At 51.5% G+C, this 15,779-nt stretch overlaps 2 protein-coding genes and 1 pseudogene across 5 annotated transcripts; 2 read left to right on the plus strand and 1 right to left on the minus strand.

Moving 5' to 3' along the window:
* The first annotated feature begins 2,953 nt into the window (after window positions 1-2,953).
* On the plus strand, window positions 2,954-3,412 carry LOC101573108 (annotated as a pseudogene). The gene has a single exon (XR_001117231.2). The product of XR_001117231.2 is annotated as a small nuclear ribonucleoprotein E pseudogene (transcript).
* Window positions 3,413-6,584: 3,172 nt separating this feature from the next.
* On the plus strand, window positions 6,585-8,742 carry Crip3 (cysteine rich protein 3). Its single transcript, XM_004624125.1, has 8 exons — window positions 6,585-6,627; window positions 6,842-6,936; window positions 7,154-7,211; window positions 7,307-7,438; window positions 8,113-8,184; window positions 8,269-8,363; window positions 8,456-8,513; window positions 8,681-8,742. Exons 1-8 carry the CDS (start codon window positions 6,585-6,587, stop codon window positions 8,740-8,742), a joined length of 615 nt encoding a protein of 204 aa, XP_004624182.1.
* Window positions 8,743-9,367: 625 nt separating this feature from the next.
* Window positions 9,368-14,996, minus strand: Slc22a7 (solute carrier family 22 member 7). 3 transcript variants are annotated; one of them, XM_023719708.1, is made up of 10 exons: window positions 14,571-14,995; window positions 13,797-13,900; window positions 13,510-13,664; window positions 13,234-13,402; window positions 12,179-12,302; window positions 11,858-11,967; window positions 11,314-11,528; window positions 10,905-11,013; window positions 10,115-10,321; window positions 9,368-9,776 (listed from the first exon to the last, which is right to left on the minus strand). In XM_023719708.1, exons 1-10 carry the CDS (start codon window positions 14,961-14,963, stop codon window positions 9,737-9,739), a joined length of 1,626 nt encoding a protein of 541 aa, XP_023575476.1. In that variant the 5' UTR covers window positions 14,964-14,995; the 3' UTR covers window positions 9,368-9,736. The 3 variants fall into 3 exon arrangements, with proteins under 3 accessions (XP_023575476.1, XP_023575483.1, XP_023575477.1); XM_023719715.1 differs by having other exon boundaries at window positions 14,937-14,984; XM_023719709.1 differs by lacking the exon at window positions 10,115-10,321 and having other exon boundaries at window positions 14,571-14,996.
* Window positions 14,997-15,779: the final 783 nt, after the last annotated feature.

Raw genomic sequence — 15,779 nt, forward strand, 5'->3', positions numbered from 1 at the left:
CCACACCTGGCATGTTTTAATAGTTTTTCTGCTTCTAGGAATTTGTGCACCCCATTTAGAGTTTCAAATTTTTTGGCATATGTAGTACATGGTATTCTTATAATCCTTTTTATTTCTGGAAGATTAGTACCAGTGTCCTCATTTTCACTTTTTATTTTAGCATATTCTCTCTTTTTATCATTAGTCTAGATAAAAGTTTGTTAATTTTGTTGATCTTTTCAAAGAATCAACTTTTGGTTATCAAGTGTCTCTCTCTCTCTCTCTCTCTCCCTCTCCCTCTCCCTCTCCCTCTCCCTCTCCCTCTCCCCCCCTCCTGTTGTATGGTGCATGTGTGTTCATAGTTGCTATTTCTTCTTGATGGATTGGCTTTTTAATTAATCTCTAGTGACTTTTAGTTGCATTATAATTTTGTATTTCATGCCTATTTTCTGATGGTTGGTTTAGCAACCTCACCTACCTTTTGTTCACTATTTCCATGGAACATCTTTTTCATCCTTTTACATTTAACCTGCTTAGTATGTTCAGGGCACCACTAAAAAATAAGCTAGGTTCAGTGATGCATGCCTATAATGCCAGCTACTTGGGATGCTGAAGCAGGAGGATCACATCTTGGAGGCCAGCCTGGGCAACTTAGAAAAATTTAAAGAAAAAGAAAAGAAAGAGGTAAGTCTGGGGATGCAAATTTCAGTGATAAAGCACTTGTGTTTGATTCTAAGGAAAACTAAAAATAGGTAGGTAGACAGCATATAGTTAGATCATGTTTTTTCTAATCCATTCTATCACCTTCTTTCATTAGCGTCTTAATCCATTTTGCTTCTATAACAAAATACATTAGACAGTAATTTATAAACAATTTATTACAGTTCTGAAGGCTAGGAAGGCCAAAGCACAGGAAGATTTGATGTCTGGTAAGGACTTTTTTTTTTTTCTCAGAAATGAGTCCTATTCACAGTAACTACTCACATGGAAAAAAGGGGCAAGCAAGTTCCCTTGGGCCTCCTGTAAAGGCACTAATCTCATTCAGGAGGGCCCAATCTTCAGGACCTATTACCTCCTCTTACTGCTGTTGCACTGTAGATTATGACTCATTGTATGAATTTGAGGGGTGGGATACACATTCAGACCATAGAAGTTGGTGGGTTGATTTATATTTAAAGTACTGATAAGAAATGACTTGACCATTTTAAAATTTCTTTCATCTCTACTCCACTTGACTGGGAAGTCTCTCCACTCAGGAGCAAGATACTCTCTGCAGCCTCAAGTTCCCATCACCCTTAAAAGATTTTATCTATAGTATCAGAGTGTGTCTTTCCTTATAATACCAGAAAGTCACAGGGAGGATGCTGCTTCATCTAAAGGAGCCATATTTCTATCCTTGAACAGTTATTGTGGTCAGCCAGATAGAAAGAACCCTTAGACCAGGCCCAGCTTGCAAGCTCTCCAAGGAAAGGTCTAGCCCACTGGACTGAGTGGAATTAACCTGGATTGGGAGGACATAAGGTTTTCCAAATGAAATGTTTCTAAGTGTCCCCTGTAAAGCTGCAAAGATTCAGTGGCTTCTTAATGTGTAGATTTTAATTCTATAGCTTTTTATCAAGAGGCAAATGTTCAGGTTCTCCCCTAAGACACTGTTTTTGGAGAGGGTGATGGTCCTGGTAGGAGAATTGTGATAACTGATAAGAATTTTATGCCCTTCCTGTTCCAAAAACTTAGGGGGTGGGCTGGGATATAGCTCTTAGCAGAATGCTAGCCTAGCCTAAAAGAAAAAGAAAAAAAAATTAAGAGAGAAAAGGAGAAATAGTCTAATCATCCAGCTTTTAGAAAGAGGCTAGCTTCTTTGACTCTTGACTACTTGATTCTTGATTTTGTGACCTTGAGCTTCATACAGGAAATGAAAGCCTCCTCCATAGAAAAGTAAACATTTGTACATGTCTAGATTCATAAGATTAACCTATTTTAACTGCATTAACATAGCTTTAGAAACTGGAAGGATGATTTTTATATAGTATAAAAATTCCTACCCAGATTTCGATATGAAGATAAGGAAGTTTCTAGTACTTACAACAACTCCCAAGAAGCATTCCCAACATCTGCCATCTGCCATCTGCCCTGTTTGTTCATTGTTAAATAATATAAACTACAGAAAGCATAGGCAAGTTTCACTCCTCTTTTTTCTTTTTTCATTTTGCAAATTGCTTGGAGGTAGTTATTTTTATATACTCTCTGGTGAAATGTACATTTCCAAGTGGTACTTGAAAATCCAAATGCAACCTTGCTTGGAAAAGTGTCATTTAAAGCTATTACTGGTTTCTTCACAAGCATAGGGTGAATGCAGCCATGGCAAAGGGCTAGAAAGGCCTTCCTGAAACTGGGATTCTGAATTAATCCAGTTGATGTCGTTGCATCACAATACATAAACACATAGCCCTGAGTAGCACGAGAGTGGGTTCTCTCAGAAATGCATGGTGTTATGGTTTGTGTCTAGTTGTCTCCCCAAAGCCTCATGCAGTCATGGGGTGAGGACTTCTAGAATTTGTGTTAACTCATGATCCACTGGGATTATGTGTGATCCAAGGCTGGGATTATGGGTCTTAATACTGCTGGGATTATCCATAGGTGGGTAAGTACTGGGAAGTACCCATAGGTGTGAGTGCTTCCCCTACCCTAGGGCAGGTAATTTGCATTACAATATAAGGTGGGAAGAGAAGCCAGCTGCTTGAGCTGCTGCTATTCTCCCTTGCACTCTTGCTCTTTGCCACCGCCATGAAAGGTTGCTTTCTGCTGTGTGCTGCTCTGCCTTGGACCCAGCTGAGTATGGACTGAAACCTCCAGTAACTGTGAGCTAAATAAACCTTTCCTTCCTTCATTTTGAGTGTCGGGTATTTGTCCCAGCAGCGAGAAAAGAGTAACTAAGACACACGGGATGGCCCTCCGGAAGTTGCCGCTAGAGGTAGCGTGGTGGCTGGCGTTGTCTTTGTCGGGCTCCGCCATGGCGTACTGGGGTCAGGGCCAGAAAGTCCAGAAGGTGATGGTGCAGCCCATCAGCCTCATCTTCAGATACTTGCAGAATAGATCCCAGATCCAGGTGTGGCTGTATGAGCAAGTGAATATGCGGATAGAGGGCTGTATTACTGGTTTTGACGAGTACATGAACCTTGTATTAGATGATGCAGAAGAAATTCATTCTAAAACAAAGTCAAGAAAACAGCTGGGTCGGATCATGCTCAAAGGAGATAACATTACTCTGCTACAAAGTGTCTCCAACTAGAAATGATCAATGAATTCAAACAGGGAAGTGAGGCAGTGGCAATTATGATGATATGTAAAAAGGCAATTATTTAAGTGGTTTGCCCTGGAAGTGTTTGTAAAACATTTGTTCATATTGTTTTGACTACTCTTATGTTTTTACTGAAGGCCAATAAATGTAGAGTTGCTTTTATTAAAAAAAAAAATGCACGGGATGGCAAGATGATGCTGGGAGTCAGGAAACCAAACAGTCTCTCAGAGCCATAGGTAATAGAACAGCAGTTCTCTACAGGTAGGGAGAGGCCTGCATTTTTCAGAAAGCAAATCCAGTCTTTTCTATTTTGGCTGTATGTGGGGGTTTTTGTTTTGCTTTGTTTTGTGTATGTGGTTTGGTTTTTGTTTGTTGGCTGCTTTTTTTGGTTTTTTCTTTGTTGTTGTTGTTGTTGGTTGGTTTTTGAGACAGGGTCTCGCTATATAGTCCAGACTGGCCTCAAATTTAATGTGGTCCAGGCTGGCCTGGAACTCACAGCAGTCTCCTGCCTCAGTCTCCCAAATGGTGGGATTACAGATGTGCACCACAACACGTGGCTCAGTATGTTGTTTTGGTTCTAGGGTTTGAACTCAGAGCCATGCATATACTAAGGAAGAGCTGTGGTGCTGAGCTATATGGCCAGCCCTGTTTGTTCATTGTTAAATAATATAAACTACAGAAAGTAAAGCTTTCTAGGGGCTGGAGAGATGGCTCAGTGGTCTAAAGCACCTACTTGGAACAGGCTTGGCAAAGCACAGGGACCGTGGTTCGATCCCCCAGCACCACATGCCAGCCAGCCCCGCCCCCTGGTGGGCTGAGCTGGCCACACGCATACACACACTAAATAAAAATGTAATAAATAAATAATTAAAAAAAAAAAAAGAAAGTAAAGCTTTCTAGTTGAGGAAAAAATACAGTGAGGAAGCACAAGGTTTAAAGGTAATAAAGATGTTATAAACCCAAACTATAAAAAAAGACTGACTTTTCATTAACTTACCAGAACTTACTGATTTTTCCTTTCAGAAGTATCTAGGAACAAAGTTCTGAACATGGACTAGCATGCATGAGGCCCTGGAGTCAATTCCCAGTACCACAAAAACACAAACCAGCAAAGTCACAAGCATATAACCTTGCATTTGAGCAAGTCTAAAAGACATAAAGTAGGTGGGATTTGCAGTAGTAAACCTGACACATAATAGCAGCTATATATAAAAGATGCTTTCAAGTTGCCATAATACTTTCCCATATTCATTTGCCATGTACTTAATGATAGACATAAATTGTTACATGCTAATTACATTTAATTGGTAAGTTCCTATGAATGACTGTAAATAGTGGTACTGATTTACTGCCAAAGCAAATTTCAGTTTTTGAAAGTTTTGTGCCTTGTATTTATAATCAGGATATCATTTGAAATCATAGTCTATTTCACATCATATATATTGATCATGGATGTAAGAAAACAAACTCAAACCTTCCACCTAGCCAGCTGAGCTTCACTCCCAGGTTGTTGTCAACTCTCCAACTCTGCCACCCCCTCTCACTCCCACATCTTTCCCACTAGCACTCACTCCAAGGACTTCAGTATAATATTGAACATTCATTTGTTGAGTGCTATGTGCCAGAAGCTGAGCAAGGCACTGGAAATATGGCGTTCGGCAAGGCAGCTCTGGGCACAGACTAGACTGGACCCTCTCACTGCATCCCATCCCATCCCATCCTTAATCAACGACAAAGTGCCATGAGTCTGTCAGCCTTGATTTTCTCATTTGGTTCAGCACCCAGACAGGGAAGCATAACTTTCATGGATTAGGCCTGGATACCCTCCTGCAGTAAGGTGACATACAAGTGCTCTCATACAGTATGTGACGTTTTATGTATGGCTTTTAATGTTTTTATGATTCACCCACACTGGAACATTTTTTCTGTGCTTGACATGGCTAATGTGTCATCTGGATGGATGCCATGGATGCCATGGGGTTTTTTTTTCTTTGATTTTTTTTTTTTTTTTTTTTTTTTCCAGAACCAGGGATTGAACTCAGGCCCTTGCGCTTGCCAGGCAAGCACTTATTCCACTGAGCCATCTCCCCGGCCCCTATGGACGTGCCATGTTTTGTTCATCGGCTTACCACTGCATAGGCTTTGGGTTATTTCTACCTCTGGCTGCTCTGAATAGTGCTCCCATGAACATTCGCATGCTGGTTTCTCTCAGGGATGCCCGTGGCAGTGGACTTGCTGAGGTGCTATATAGTCCCTCCAGTGAACATTTTTAAGGAGCTGCCAGACCGCTTTCCAAAGTAGGTACCTAACAACAAAGGAGGGATATACAGTAGGCCACGTCCTTGCCATCCCTATGGTATTGCTGGTTATTTACACATTGTGGTTACTAGACCCTGGCAGATACATGCTCTCAAATGTTTTCCCTGTGTTGTGGGTAAGCTTCTTGAAGTTCTTTGTAATACTACTGGGCACACTCCCCGTCCCCTAGTACCCACTATAGCTAGGCGAGTGCTCTACCACTAAGCTATTTAGTGGTAGAGGCTTTGTTTGGAGACAGGATCTTGATAAATTGCCCAGGCTGGCCTCAAACTTGCGATCCTCCTGCCTCAGCCTTTTGAGTAGCAGGTATTAGAGGCTTTACATGCCTGGCAGGTGGATTACATGTAATATTTTAAAATCTTAAACTAGAAATATATGATTAGTGTCTGAGTGTACATGCTTCTAAGTAAACATGTTAATGCTATGAACAAGTCATTGATCTATGCAGACTGTTTTGAGCCTCGAGCTCATGAAGAGACACATCTTGGTGACAGCTGAGGCTCATTTGGTTTTCCTGTTCTGGTGCTCTTGGGTGCATGTGTGTGAAGGTGTCTGGTCTCATGACCTCTTGTGAGGTGGACACTGCTGTCATGATAGTCACTGTGTGTATGAGAAGGAGGCAGAGAAGCTGGGCACTGCTGAGAGTGAGAGACAGCGGCTGAGATGCCCCGATGGCCCCAGGTGGAATTAACCCCTGCGAGGAACGCCCATGCCTTGGCTCAGAGAGTAAGAGTAGTGTTTCCACTGTGTCTGCCTAGGGACGCTTTTCGAAACGAGAGCTACCTACGGTTTCTTGGCCTCCTACGAGGACGGTGCAGCGCCCTCTCAACTCAGCGGCAGCTCTGGGCTCCTCCCCGTGGGTCGGGACTTTGCGACCACCCAGAGAAGAGGGCTTCATTTCTGGGGTCGCTGACACCAGAAGGCTGGGGGCGGGGCTGCAGAGGGGCGGGACCAGTCCGCTGCGTGGGGACTCAGGGAAGGCAGAGCCATGAGCTGGAGCTGCCCGCGGTGCCAGGAGCCTGTGTACTTCGGTGAGGAAGGGCGTGGAGGGGGCTCCCAAGGGACACGAGGTGGGGCCGGGTGGCTGCCGTCGCTCTCCCCACGGAGTCCGGTCCCTTCCCGGTCCTGCATAGGCACCGAACGGGATCCTGAACAACTGAGTGAGCATCTTGGGCTAAAGGTGAAGGGGCGTCCCATTTAGCAGGCCCTTTGTGGTCCCACGCCCACCATCCTCATCCTCTGCAGCAGAGAAAGTAAGCTCCCTGGGCAAGAACTGGCACCCCTTCTGCCTGAAATGTGAGCACTGCCATACTGTGCTGTCCCCAGGAAGGCATGCAGAGGTGAGCCGGTCGGGGCCCAGTCCCGTGTCGCACCCTACCCTAAACCCCAACTCGGGGTCACCCGCCACCAAGGCTGGGTTCTGCAGTGTGCCCTGACCAGGCAGCCTGCTCTGCCTCCCTGATCACAGTGGCAATTCTGCCAGGACACCCATTGCCCAGCCCTCCTGCCCCAGCCCATCTTGGCCCAAGTGACCCCCCTTCCCTCTACTGTGCCCAGCACAAGGGAAGGCCCTACTGCCACAAGCCATGCTACGGGGCCCTCTTTGGACCCAGAGGTGAGTACCAGCCTAGGAGGGTCAGCAGCAGGACCCACCCTGCCCTGCCCTGCCGCAATCTATCAGCCTGGTTTCTGCCCACTTTCTCCTTTCAGGGGTGCACATCGGAGGTGTGGGTTCCTATCTCTACACTCCACCCACGACCTCCCCTGCCAGCACCACCATCCTCAGCCCCAGCTGCTTCAGTCCCCCCAGGCCAAGGACTTGCTTCCCCTATGGCAAGAAAAGTAAGTGGGGCCAGTAGCAGCCCTCCATGTGCCTCCTCAGGACCCTTTGTCTTCTCTGAGTCGCATTCCCGCGGCCCCCCCCCCCCGTCCCCGTCCCTGCAGTCTTCTCCCAGGCCCCTTTTCTGATATCCCCTCATGCCAGCTTCCAAGTTTAACAGGTAGGATGGGCAGATGGCTTGTCCCCATTCTGTGTTCAAGGTATCTGTGGTCCAGAGAAGGCAAGTGACCTAGTATAGCCACATAGCTAGCAGAGGCCATGGCATGGGGGAAAGACCTACAAGTGAGGGGTCATGGGCTCAACCAGCAGTGGGTTCTTCACTTCTCTCCACTGGTCTCTGCTCTTCTGCTGTCCTAGAGTGGGCAGTGACACTGTGCTCCCAACACCTGACACCCTGCCCCTGCTGGCTCCTTTATCAGCTCAAGTTTCCAAAGGATTAAGTTGCTGATAGGGTGGGGCTGTTGGCCCCAAGAGGAAGCAAGGTGGTCCCTGACGCAGAAAGGGCTGAGGCCATGTGTGGTCCTCAAGGAAGGTGGGTGGTACCCACCTGAGTGAGGCTCTGGGGCAAGCAAGCATGTGTTTGAAGAGAAAATGCCATAGCGTGTAGATGTTGTGGGCCTTGCCAAGGTCTTGGCCCTAACACAGCCCTAGCTGGAACTTCCTCTTACCCCCAAAGGCCTGGCCAGCATGAGGACATTCACAGGAGAGACCTCGCTGTGCCCTGGCTGTGGGCAGCCTGTCTTCTTTGGTAAGTGACAGAGGAGAGCTTGAGGAGGGGACCCTGGATGGGCAGCAGAGGCAGAGAAGAACTGCTGCCTCTCTCCACCGCCAGCAGAGAAGGTGATGTCTTTGGGCAGAAACTGGCATCGACCCTGTCTAAGGTGCCAGCGTTGCCGGAAGACCCTGACTGCTGGGAGTCATGCAGAGGTGAGCAGGGCAAGGGTGGTGTCAGGCCGGGATGAGGATGCAGGTGCTGGGAAGGTGACAGGCTAAGAAATTCTCATCTCTCCATGTTTCAGCATGACGGTGTCCCCTACTGCCACATCCCCTGCTATGGTTACCTGTTTGGCCCCAAAGGTGGGCAACCCCATGCCAGACACTGGGGCTAGAGTATGGCATGTGCATGATCTGTGTGTTGTATGGGCAACTTTCCCTGTAGCCACTTGAGCCCCAGCCCCCTAGCCCCTTCAAGCCTTCCCTCCTCCCCCATACTAAGGCCCAAGGTGATAGGGCTCTCTCCCCAGGTGTGAACATCGGTGATGTGGGCTGCTATATCTACGACCCTGTGGAGAGAAAACCCAAATGAGCAGCTCAGGAGAGGTCACCCCAGTGCAGGCTTCCTGCCTCCCTCCGTGGTCCAGTGGGAGCTACGATTTCTTTCTCCAGTCCTGTGGGGTGGTGAAGTGGGATCTGGGGTTGCTGAGCCCAGGCTTCATGGTAGGCCAGAGTCTACTCTAGACTTTCTCTGCTGATTCTTTCCTTCCTCATTCCCACCTGGTCAGGGGACACAGGCCACCCCACTGTGAATAGTGGTACCCCCGCCCTGTCCCAGCACATTCTGGGGCTTAAAGGAATTCATCAAACTTATTTATTGAGCCCCAGACTCTGGCTTCTCCAATAAAATGTTGGCTTCCATGCCCTCAATTCTTTGGGTACCAGGGCAAGACAGGGGTTTGGGGGGAGTGGGGGGGTCCCTGCAGAGTGGTTTAGGGAGGCGGAGCTGGCCTGCCCTGCCCTGAGTGTGCTTTTGGTTCCCCTAGGCAGCCCCTAGCACTATACAGGGGACAACATGAGAAAGTCCCTTCAACACTAGCCACAAGCAGCACTTTGTTCAGTTGGAGCAAAAATCCTGTGGTAAGGCCAGCTGAGATGCTTCATCATCATTTGAGAGACAAGTGGACTTGAGCCCAAGAAAGGAAAGGCAACACATCCAAGGTCACACAGGAAGTTGGTGGCAAAGCTGAGATCAGAGCCCAAAGCCAATTCAATGGCTTCCTATCCAAGGCTGTTCCCAAAGCTTCTTACTGCTGCCCCCACCTAAGAGGCACCTTTATTCACAGAATCCCCCCAGCCCCGAGAGGGATGCCCAGGATCCTCCCATAAATCACTGTTTCCTGGGAAGTGGTCCTGTTACTGGCAGCTGAATAGCTATGGCTGGGCAAGCAGGAACAGAGGCTCCCATGGCAAATCCAGCCAGAGGCAGAGGGGTTCAGCACCCCCAGTCTGAGTTGCAGGTGCCTGCCCTTTTGCACTCGGCACTCGGCGCAGAGCTGCCTGTGGAGGGCTGTGCTCAACTCCGCTCAGTTCCGCATCTCTTCCTCGTGAACACTGCGCAAGGCACTGAGAGGTTGGAGGAAGAGCAATACAAGGTTAGAGCCTGTTGCCCAACCCTCGCCACAGCTCCTGGTGCACACACACTGAACTCCCACAATGATGCACAACACAACCCTGTAGATGTGCAAGTATGGCACAGCACACACACAGCCCTCTCCTGAGCAGCCTCAGGGATCTGTGTGTGTACATGTGTACCAACTCACATTTCCCATGTCTCAGGGCCTGCACATGCCTGTACATATACACTTGCCCAAGGTACACCTCAGCAGCTTGCCAAGCACCTGCACCCCCGCATATATGCACACACACACCACACACACACACTGCCAGCCCTGTGCACACACCTCCTCTTCTCCACATCCTGGATAGTCTCTGGGAGCTGTGCCTGCTTCGTCTCTGGCAGCAGGAGGGCAGTGCTGGCAGCCAGTAGGGTGAGCCCTCCATAGGCAATGTTGGGCAGCGACAGCCACACTCCGTCCATCAAGGCTGCCAGGGGAGCCAGGGAGCTGCCCAGCCGGCCCACCAGCGAGGTCAGCCCTAACCCTGTCTGCCTGTTCAGAGAGGAGCAAGGAGGCAGCTGTTTCTCACCCTCCTCCTCCTCCTGGCCATGCCTGCTTCACCAGCTCTCTGCTGTCAGGTCTGCCCACACACACACAGCCAGGCCAGGGGTCTCCAAGCCAGTGTCACCTGAGTGCCAATCAGGTGCTACTGAGTGAGAAGAAAAGCTACAGACAGGATGGGAAGGAGCAGCTTGCCCACACCCGGCCATGTCAGAGAAGCCCAAGAAACTCTTCTGTTCCGAAACCAGAAGCTCTGCACCCCCAGCTGCCAACCAACTAAGGGGCCCTGGCCCGAGGTCCAGACCGTCCCCCAGGCAGCTGCCCGGGCAGCGATCAAACGGACAGAAGAGGCAGGATGGGGTTTCCTGGGACTTCCAAAGCAGGTCCAGGGAGGTTATCTGACTTGGTTTAGGGCCACATGGTACAGAAGATGAAATGCCCCACAGACTCCGAGATTTGGGTCAACGCAGCCCGGATTAGCGCTGTGTTGTGGGTGTGGTGTAAAGAATAGGGAGGGACTAACAAACTTCAGCCCATGTCATTGGCCCAGAAACCTGCTCTCTGGCCGCCTCACCTGAGCACAGTGGGGTACAGCTCTGTAGTGAACAGGTAGGCGGTGGTGTAGGAGGCTGTAGAAAAAGCTTTTCCTATCACAGCCAGGGCGGTGCGCCAGGATTTCGTTTCTGAAGGAAAAGGGTTTCCGGCAAAACAGGGAGAAGGATAGAGAGCTCCCAGGAGGGGGCGGAGTCTCTGCTAAGGACGGACCCAAGGATGGGCGGGGCTCGCTCACAAGAGGCTGGGCCTGGAGGGCGGGGCGGAGCCCTTGATGGGCGGGTGTCTGCAGGAGGCCGGGTGGACAGGATCCTGGATTGGCTTGGCCCTATGGGCGTAGTGCTTTTTCTTAGAGAGCCGGACCATTTTGGGCTGGGCCCTGGTGGGGGAGCTGTTTTCTGGGAGGCGGGGCCGGTGTGGGCAGGGCTCACCCGAAGGCACCAGCAGTTGCACGCCGAAGGTCAGCGCGGTGCCCACCAGCATGCCCACCTCCGTGGGCCGGCGCCCCAGGTGGCGCACCATCACGTAGACCAGCAGCTTGGCGGGCAGCTCCACCACGGCGAAAAGGAGCTGCGTTTGGTACATGGTCAGCCCGAGCCCCGACAGGTCCAGAGTGAGGCCATAGTAAGAGAAGTTCATCCCGAACCTGGAAGGAGCAGTAGCCCCGCTCAGAGTCCTTTCCCACCCTTTGTCCTCTCTGCCCAGGAACTTTGGGCTTTTAGAGGGAGGACCCGCCCTCTGCTACCTGGACCTTCCCGCCACCCAGGAGCCCACTGAGCCTAGAATGTGCCAGGGCCAGAAGACCATGTCCCCTCTTCACACTGGTCCATTTCACAGTGATGGGAGGGACTGTCCAGGGCCATGCAGTGAGGAAGCGCAGAACCTGAATTTTGAACTCCTCTGCTGCCAGCTCCATCTTCTTCTTCCCCAGCCGGTAACCGCTCCTGTCCCCACTCCCCATGGCTCCTGCCTTACCACATCACCATGCAGCACAGTGAGATGTGTCGCAGCCGAGGGGTGCGGAACAGGTCCAGGTATGAGGGTCTCCGGCCCACCTGTTCTGTGGCTGCCACTTTGCTTAGTGTCTGCAGAGGAGGAGGGGATGTGGGTCAAAGTTGGTCTCAGCAGGCTCACGGGGTTCCTGCTCCATCTCTGTGGGTCTCTGCCTCCCCTCAGCAAAAGTGGGGCTGAAGGGGCACAGGAAGTTTTGAGGTGTGTACCTCACCTCCACCTATGGGGCCCCTTGGGAGGGGCACAGGACATGCCCCCCACACACACATTCACACACATCCTCACCTCCATGCTCAGGCTATCCTTGCCCACAGGGCGCCCATTGATCCTGGCACAGCGGAGCAAGTAGCTCTGGGCCTCCTGCACTCGGCCCTGTGTTAGAAGCCAACGTGCAGACTCAGGTATCCACCTAGAGGATGGCAGGAGACCCATCAGTCAGAGACTCAGCACCATTAACCAAATCTCCCTCCTGGCCCATCACAGGCCATCAACTCCTAGGCCAGTGATGGTGAACCTTTTAGAGACGAGTGCCTAAACTGCAACTCAAAACCCGCTTATTGCAAAAACCAACACTGCTATTAAACCTGAGTACTGCGGTTTTAGTTTAGAAGAAGTAAGCCATATATTAACATCTTTTGTCTTAAAAGAAAAACATGTGTGCCATAGGTTGGCCACCACTGCCCTAGGCTTTCCCTCACACATAACCCTCAAACAGGTCATCTCTTCCCATGCTTCATGTGCTCCTAGTCTTTTCCTAAGGCCTGCTGTAAAAGCTACCTGTTCCCACACTTCCTTGCTTAGGCCTGGACCCCCATCAGCCTGGGGGGTCCCTTTTTACCCAGCTGAGTTGTCTTACTCCCAAAACTGTAGCTCCCAGTACTGGCCAAACACTTCTCCCCTAGGGCATAAGAGCAACAGATATACTGACACTCAGGAAGACCAGCCAGACCCGGGCCATCTTGGGAGGCATGGGGAGGCCACCTTGTCTGGCCCCCAGCTTTGCTACCAGGCGCCCCTGAGGCTGGCCCTGCTGGACCCACTCCTCCAAGGCCAGCCTGGGCTTCCCCTCAGCACTGCCTTTATCTCTGTCTCTCCTGCCCTTCCTGTCTCTCCCTCTGTCTCTTTGAATCTACCTTTCAGTTTTGGTCTCTCCTGCTGTCTAATTGGTTCCAGCTCTGCCTAGGTCTTGTTCTGCTTCTGTGGCTCTTTCAGTGGCTCTCCCCATCTCTTAGTCCCTGGATCTGTTTCTTTCCCTTTGCCCCTCAGTGTCTCTGTCTCCCAATCTTCATCTCTCTTTGGCTTCCTGCATCCCACGATTCCCAGCTTCCTGCATTCCTCACCACATGCTGATGATGCCCAGGACAAAGGGCAGGGTGACAGTCAGCAGAAGCCATCGCCAGTCCCGTATCAGGTACCCAATCAATGCCAGCAACATGACGCCTCCCGACCAGAACATGGAGCTCAGAACACCGGCCACTGTGCGGTGCTCCATATCCAGCCACTCTAGCTCTAGGCCCGACAGGGGCAGGGAAAAAGTTAGCGGGCCCAGTGGGCTCTCGCACTGCCCTTGCTTGCTCCAGCCCTCGGGGACTTGTCTGTTCCCCCATCTGCCTCACCCAGCGGCAGCACGATGACAGTGAAGCCAGCCAAGGCCATGCCAGTGAGCGTGCGGGTGATGGTGAACATGACATAACTGACCGAGGCCACAGATGCCAGGCCCAGCGCCAGGGAACTCACATAGGCCACCAGCAGCAGCCGCCGCCTCCCAAACCTGTGTGGGGTTATGCAGTATCGGCACCCCTTAGAGATGCCAAGGCACAGAAGGCCCATCCCATCCCCCACTAAAGAAAGCAAGGCCCCCGCCCCCTCCTGCACCTATATTTCACCCCAGGCCTCAATCCACCTGTCAGACAGATATCCAAAGATCACTGCCCCCACCAGCACACCAACGAAGAATAAGGTGGATGTCAGCTTGTTCAGGCCTCTGTGCTCACATACCAGGTCCCACTGCAAGGGTAGGCAGGTGGGGTCTCCTGTGGGTAGAAGCCCCTCTCCAGCTGACACCAGCCCCTCCTCTCCAGACCCTGGGGCCTTCTGAGAACAACCAGGCCTTCCAGCTACCTCGATGCTGGGAAATGATCCCCCTCAACTGTTCACCCCAGCATCACAAGAGGGAGACTTTGCCCCTCCCCAGCCCTGCAGCTCAGTTCCCTTCCCTGCCCGGACCACAGTACAGGAGTCCTCTCGCCTCCCCTAGGTGGGTACGCAGGAGTCAGGGCAGCTCTGTGGCGGAGCACTCACCTAGTGCGCACAAGACCCTGGGTTCCCTCCCCAGTGTTGTAAAAATAAAGAACAAAACCCAGATAAACTATGTAAGTTCCACCCTTGGGCCAGAAAAGGGAAGGGAGGCAGGAGACTGTGGACACACCCTTCTCAGCTCTCGTCTCCACCTTCCCTCAGGAGCTGCTATAGCCCTCTCCTCTTAATCACCTCTACGGGCATGACCAGAGCAGCCCTCACTCCTTAATACTCTGCTTCATGCTCATGAGTCTTTTCCACAGATGGGCCAGCTGAGGCTCAAGGAGGTAAAGACAGGACCCTAATGTCCATGACAACCACCCAAGGCTCTGGCTGGCCAGTCCCACTCACATGTCCCTCGCCCTCTGGGCTCTGGTACCTCTGTAGCAATGGTGGAGGAGAGCTCTGAGTTGTCATACTCCCAGCCCTGTGAACAGGGAACCGTGGAGGCTCCAGCCTCCAGCTCCCCGGGGCTCTGCACCTCTCTCCACAGTGTGGAGTTGAGGAGAGCCCGGGGGTGGGCAAAGTAGAAGCAGGAGCTAAATGTGCCATCTTGCTCCCGGGGCAGGTGGGCCTCCAGCCACAGGTCCTGGTGGCTGATGTTGGCCGGGGTGTCAGGCAGGGCACAGTGGTGGGAGGGCACAGCAGCTAGGAAGACGGGCAGGAAGAAATGCAGGGGCAGCAGTATCCGCGGCAGGGCGGTGAGCGCCAGAGTCCACAGTTGGAAGGGCCCAAAGCCACCCACCTGGTCCAGCAGCTCCTCAAAGCCCATGCTGTCTAATCAAGCTGTCCCCCTGTAGTACCCGACGTGGCCCAGCCTGCTCACCACACAGACCCTTGAACTCTGGGATGGGCGCCAACAGGCCGATGAGCGGAGACTGAAACCAGAATCCAGGCCCTGGGCATTGGCCTAGGCCTGGGCCTTCCTGGCCATCTTGCCTGCAGGGACCCTGACACTCTGGCCTGCTGCCTGAGGGGAGGGGCTGTCGTCCATCCAGAGGCTGCTGCTCTGTGGCAGGAAGAACCTAGGAGGGTCCCCTGAGCCACTACAGTAGGGTATCTGGGTGTGCAGAGCTCCAAGGGACCCTTAGCAGAACAGTCCCTGTCTGGATGCCCTTTGTCCTGTGAAGCTTTAGGTCACCATTGTCTATTTTCATCCATAGTGAGTCTGGCTGGTAGCCCAGCACGCCAGCCTAGTGGCCTGGCCTTTGCTGGGTGAAAGGTTTTTCCATTGAGCCTTGATGCCTCCTGTAGCCCTAGCTCATTCCCAGGTAAGGTGCTCCCAACTCCTCCCAGTCCTGCTGCCCCAGGAGCCCTCCTGTGTCCCACTGCTGTTGCCAGGGGGTCTCAGGTGCCAAGGGAAGAGGTCCTTCCGGAGTCCCACAGTGCCTGAAAGCCAGGATTGCCCAGCCTCCCACTCCCACTCAGCTCCCATTCCTGATCCATAGGGAAAGCAGATTTGTTGTTGCTGGAGTCTGCACACACCAGGCCAGCAGAATGGGGTGGCTCTCACAGTGGGTTTCAAGAAGCTCCAGATTTCTAAACAAGTGAACTCCCAAAGGTGTTCTTGGGAAAAGACATGCCAAGA

Source organism: Octodon degus, unplaced genomic scaffold (assembly GCF_000260255.1).
Source record: "Octodon degus isolate 3935 unplaced genomic scaffold, OctDeg1.0 scaffold00005, whole genome shotgun sequence".
In the NCBI taxonomy this organism is placed as follows: Eukaryota; Metazoa; Chordata; class Mammalia; order Rodentia; family Octodontidae; genus Octodon; species Octodon degus.

Bases quoted from the DNA above. Each gene is read 5' to 3' on its own strand.
- Slc22a7 (XM_023719708.1), bottom strand. From the start codon at position 14,963: ATGGGCTTTGAGGAGCTGCTGGACCAGGTGGGTGGCTTTGGGCCCTTC. The intron at 13,665-13,796 runs GTGGATTGAGGC...AACCCCACACAG, and splicing joins TTTGGATATCTGTCTGACAG to GTTTGGGAGGCGGCGGCTGC. The intron at 12,303-13,233 runs GTGAGGAATGCA...GCCATCCTCTAG, and splicing joins CTGGGCATCATCAGCATGTG to GTGGATACCTGAGTCTGCAC.
- Crip3 (XM_004624125.1), top strand. From the start codon at position 6,585: ATGAGCTGGAGCTGCCCGCGGTGCCAGGAGCCTGTGTACTTCG. The intron at 6,628-6,841 runs GTGAGGAAGGGC...CATCCTCTGCAG, and splicing joins CCAGGAGCCTGTGTACTTCG to CAGAGAAAGTAAGCTCCCTG. The intron at 7,439-8,112 runs GTAAGTGGGGCC...TTACCCCCAAAG, and splicing joins CTTCCCCTATGGCAAGAAAA to GCCTGGCCAGCATGAGGACA.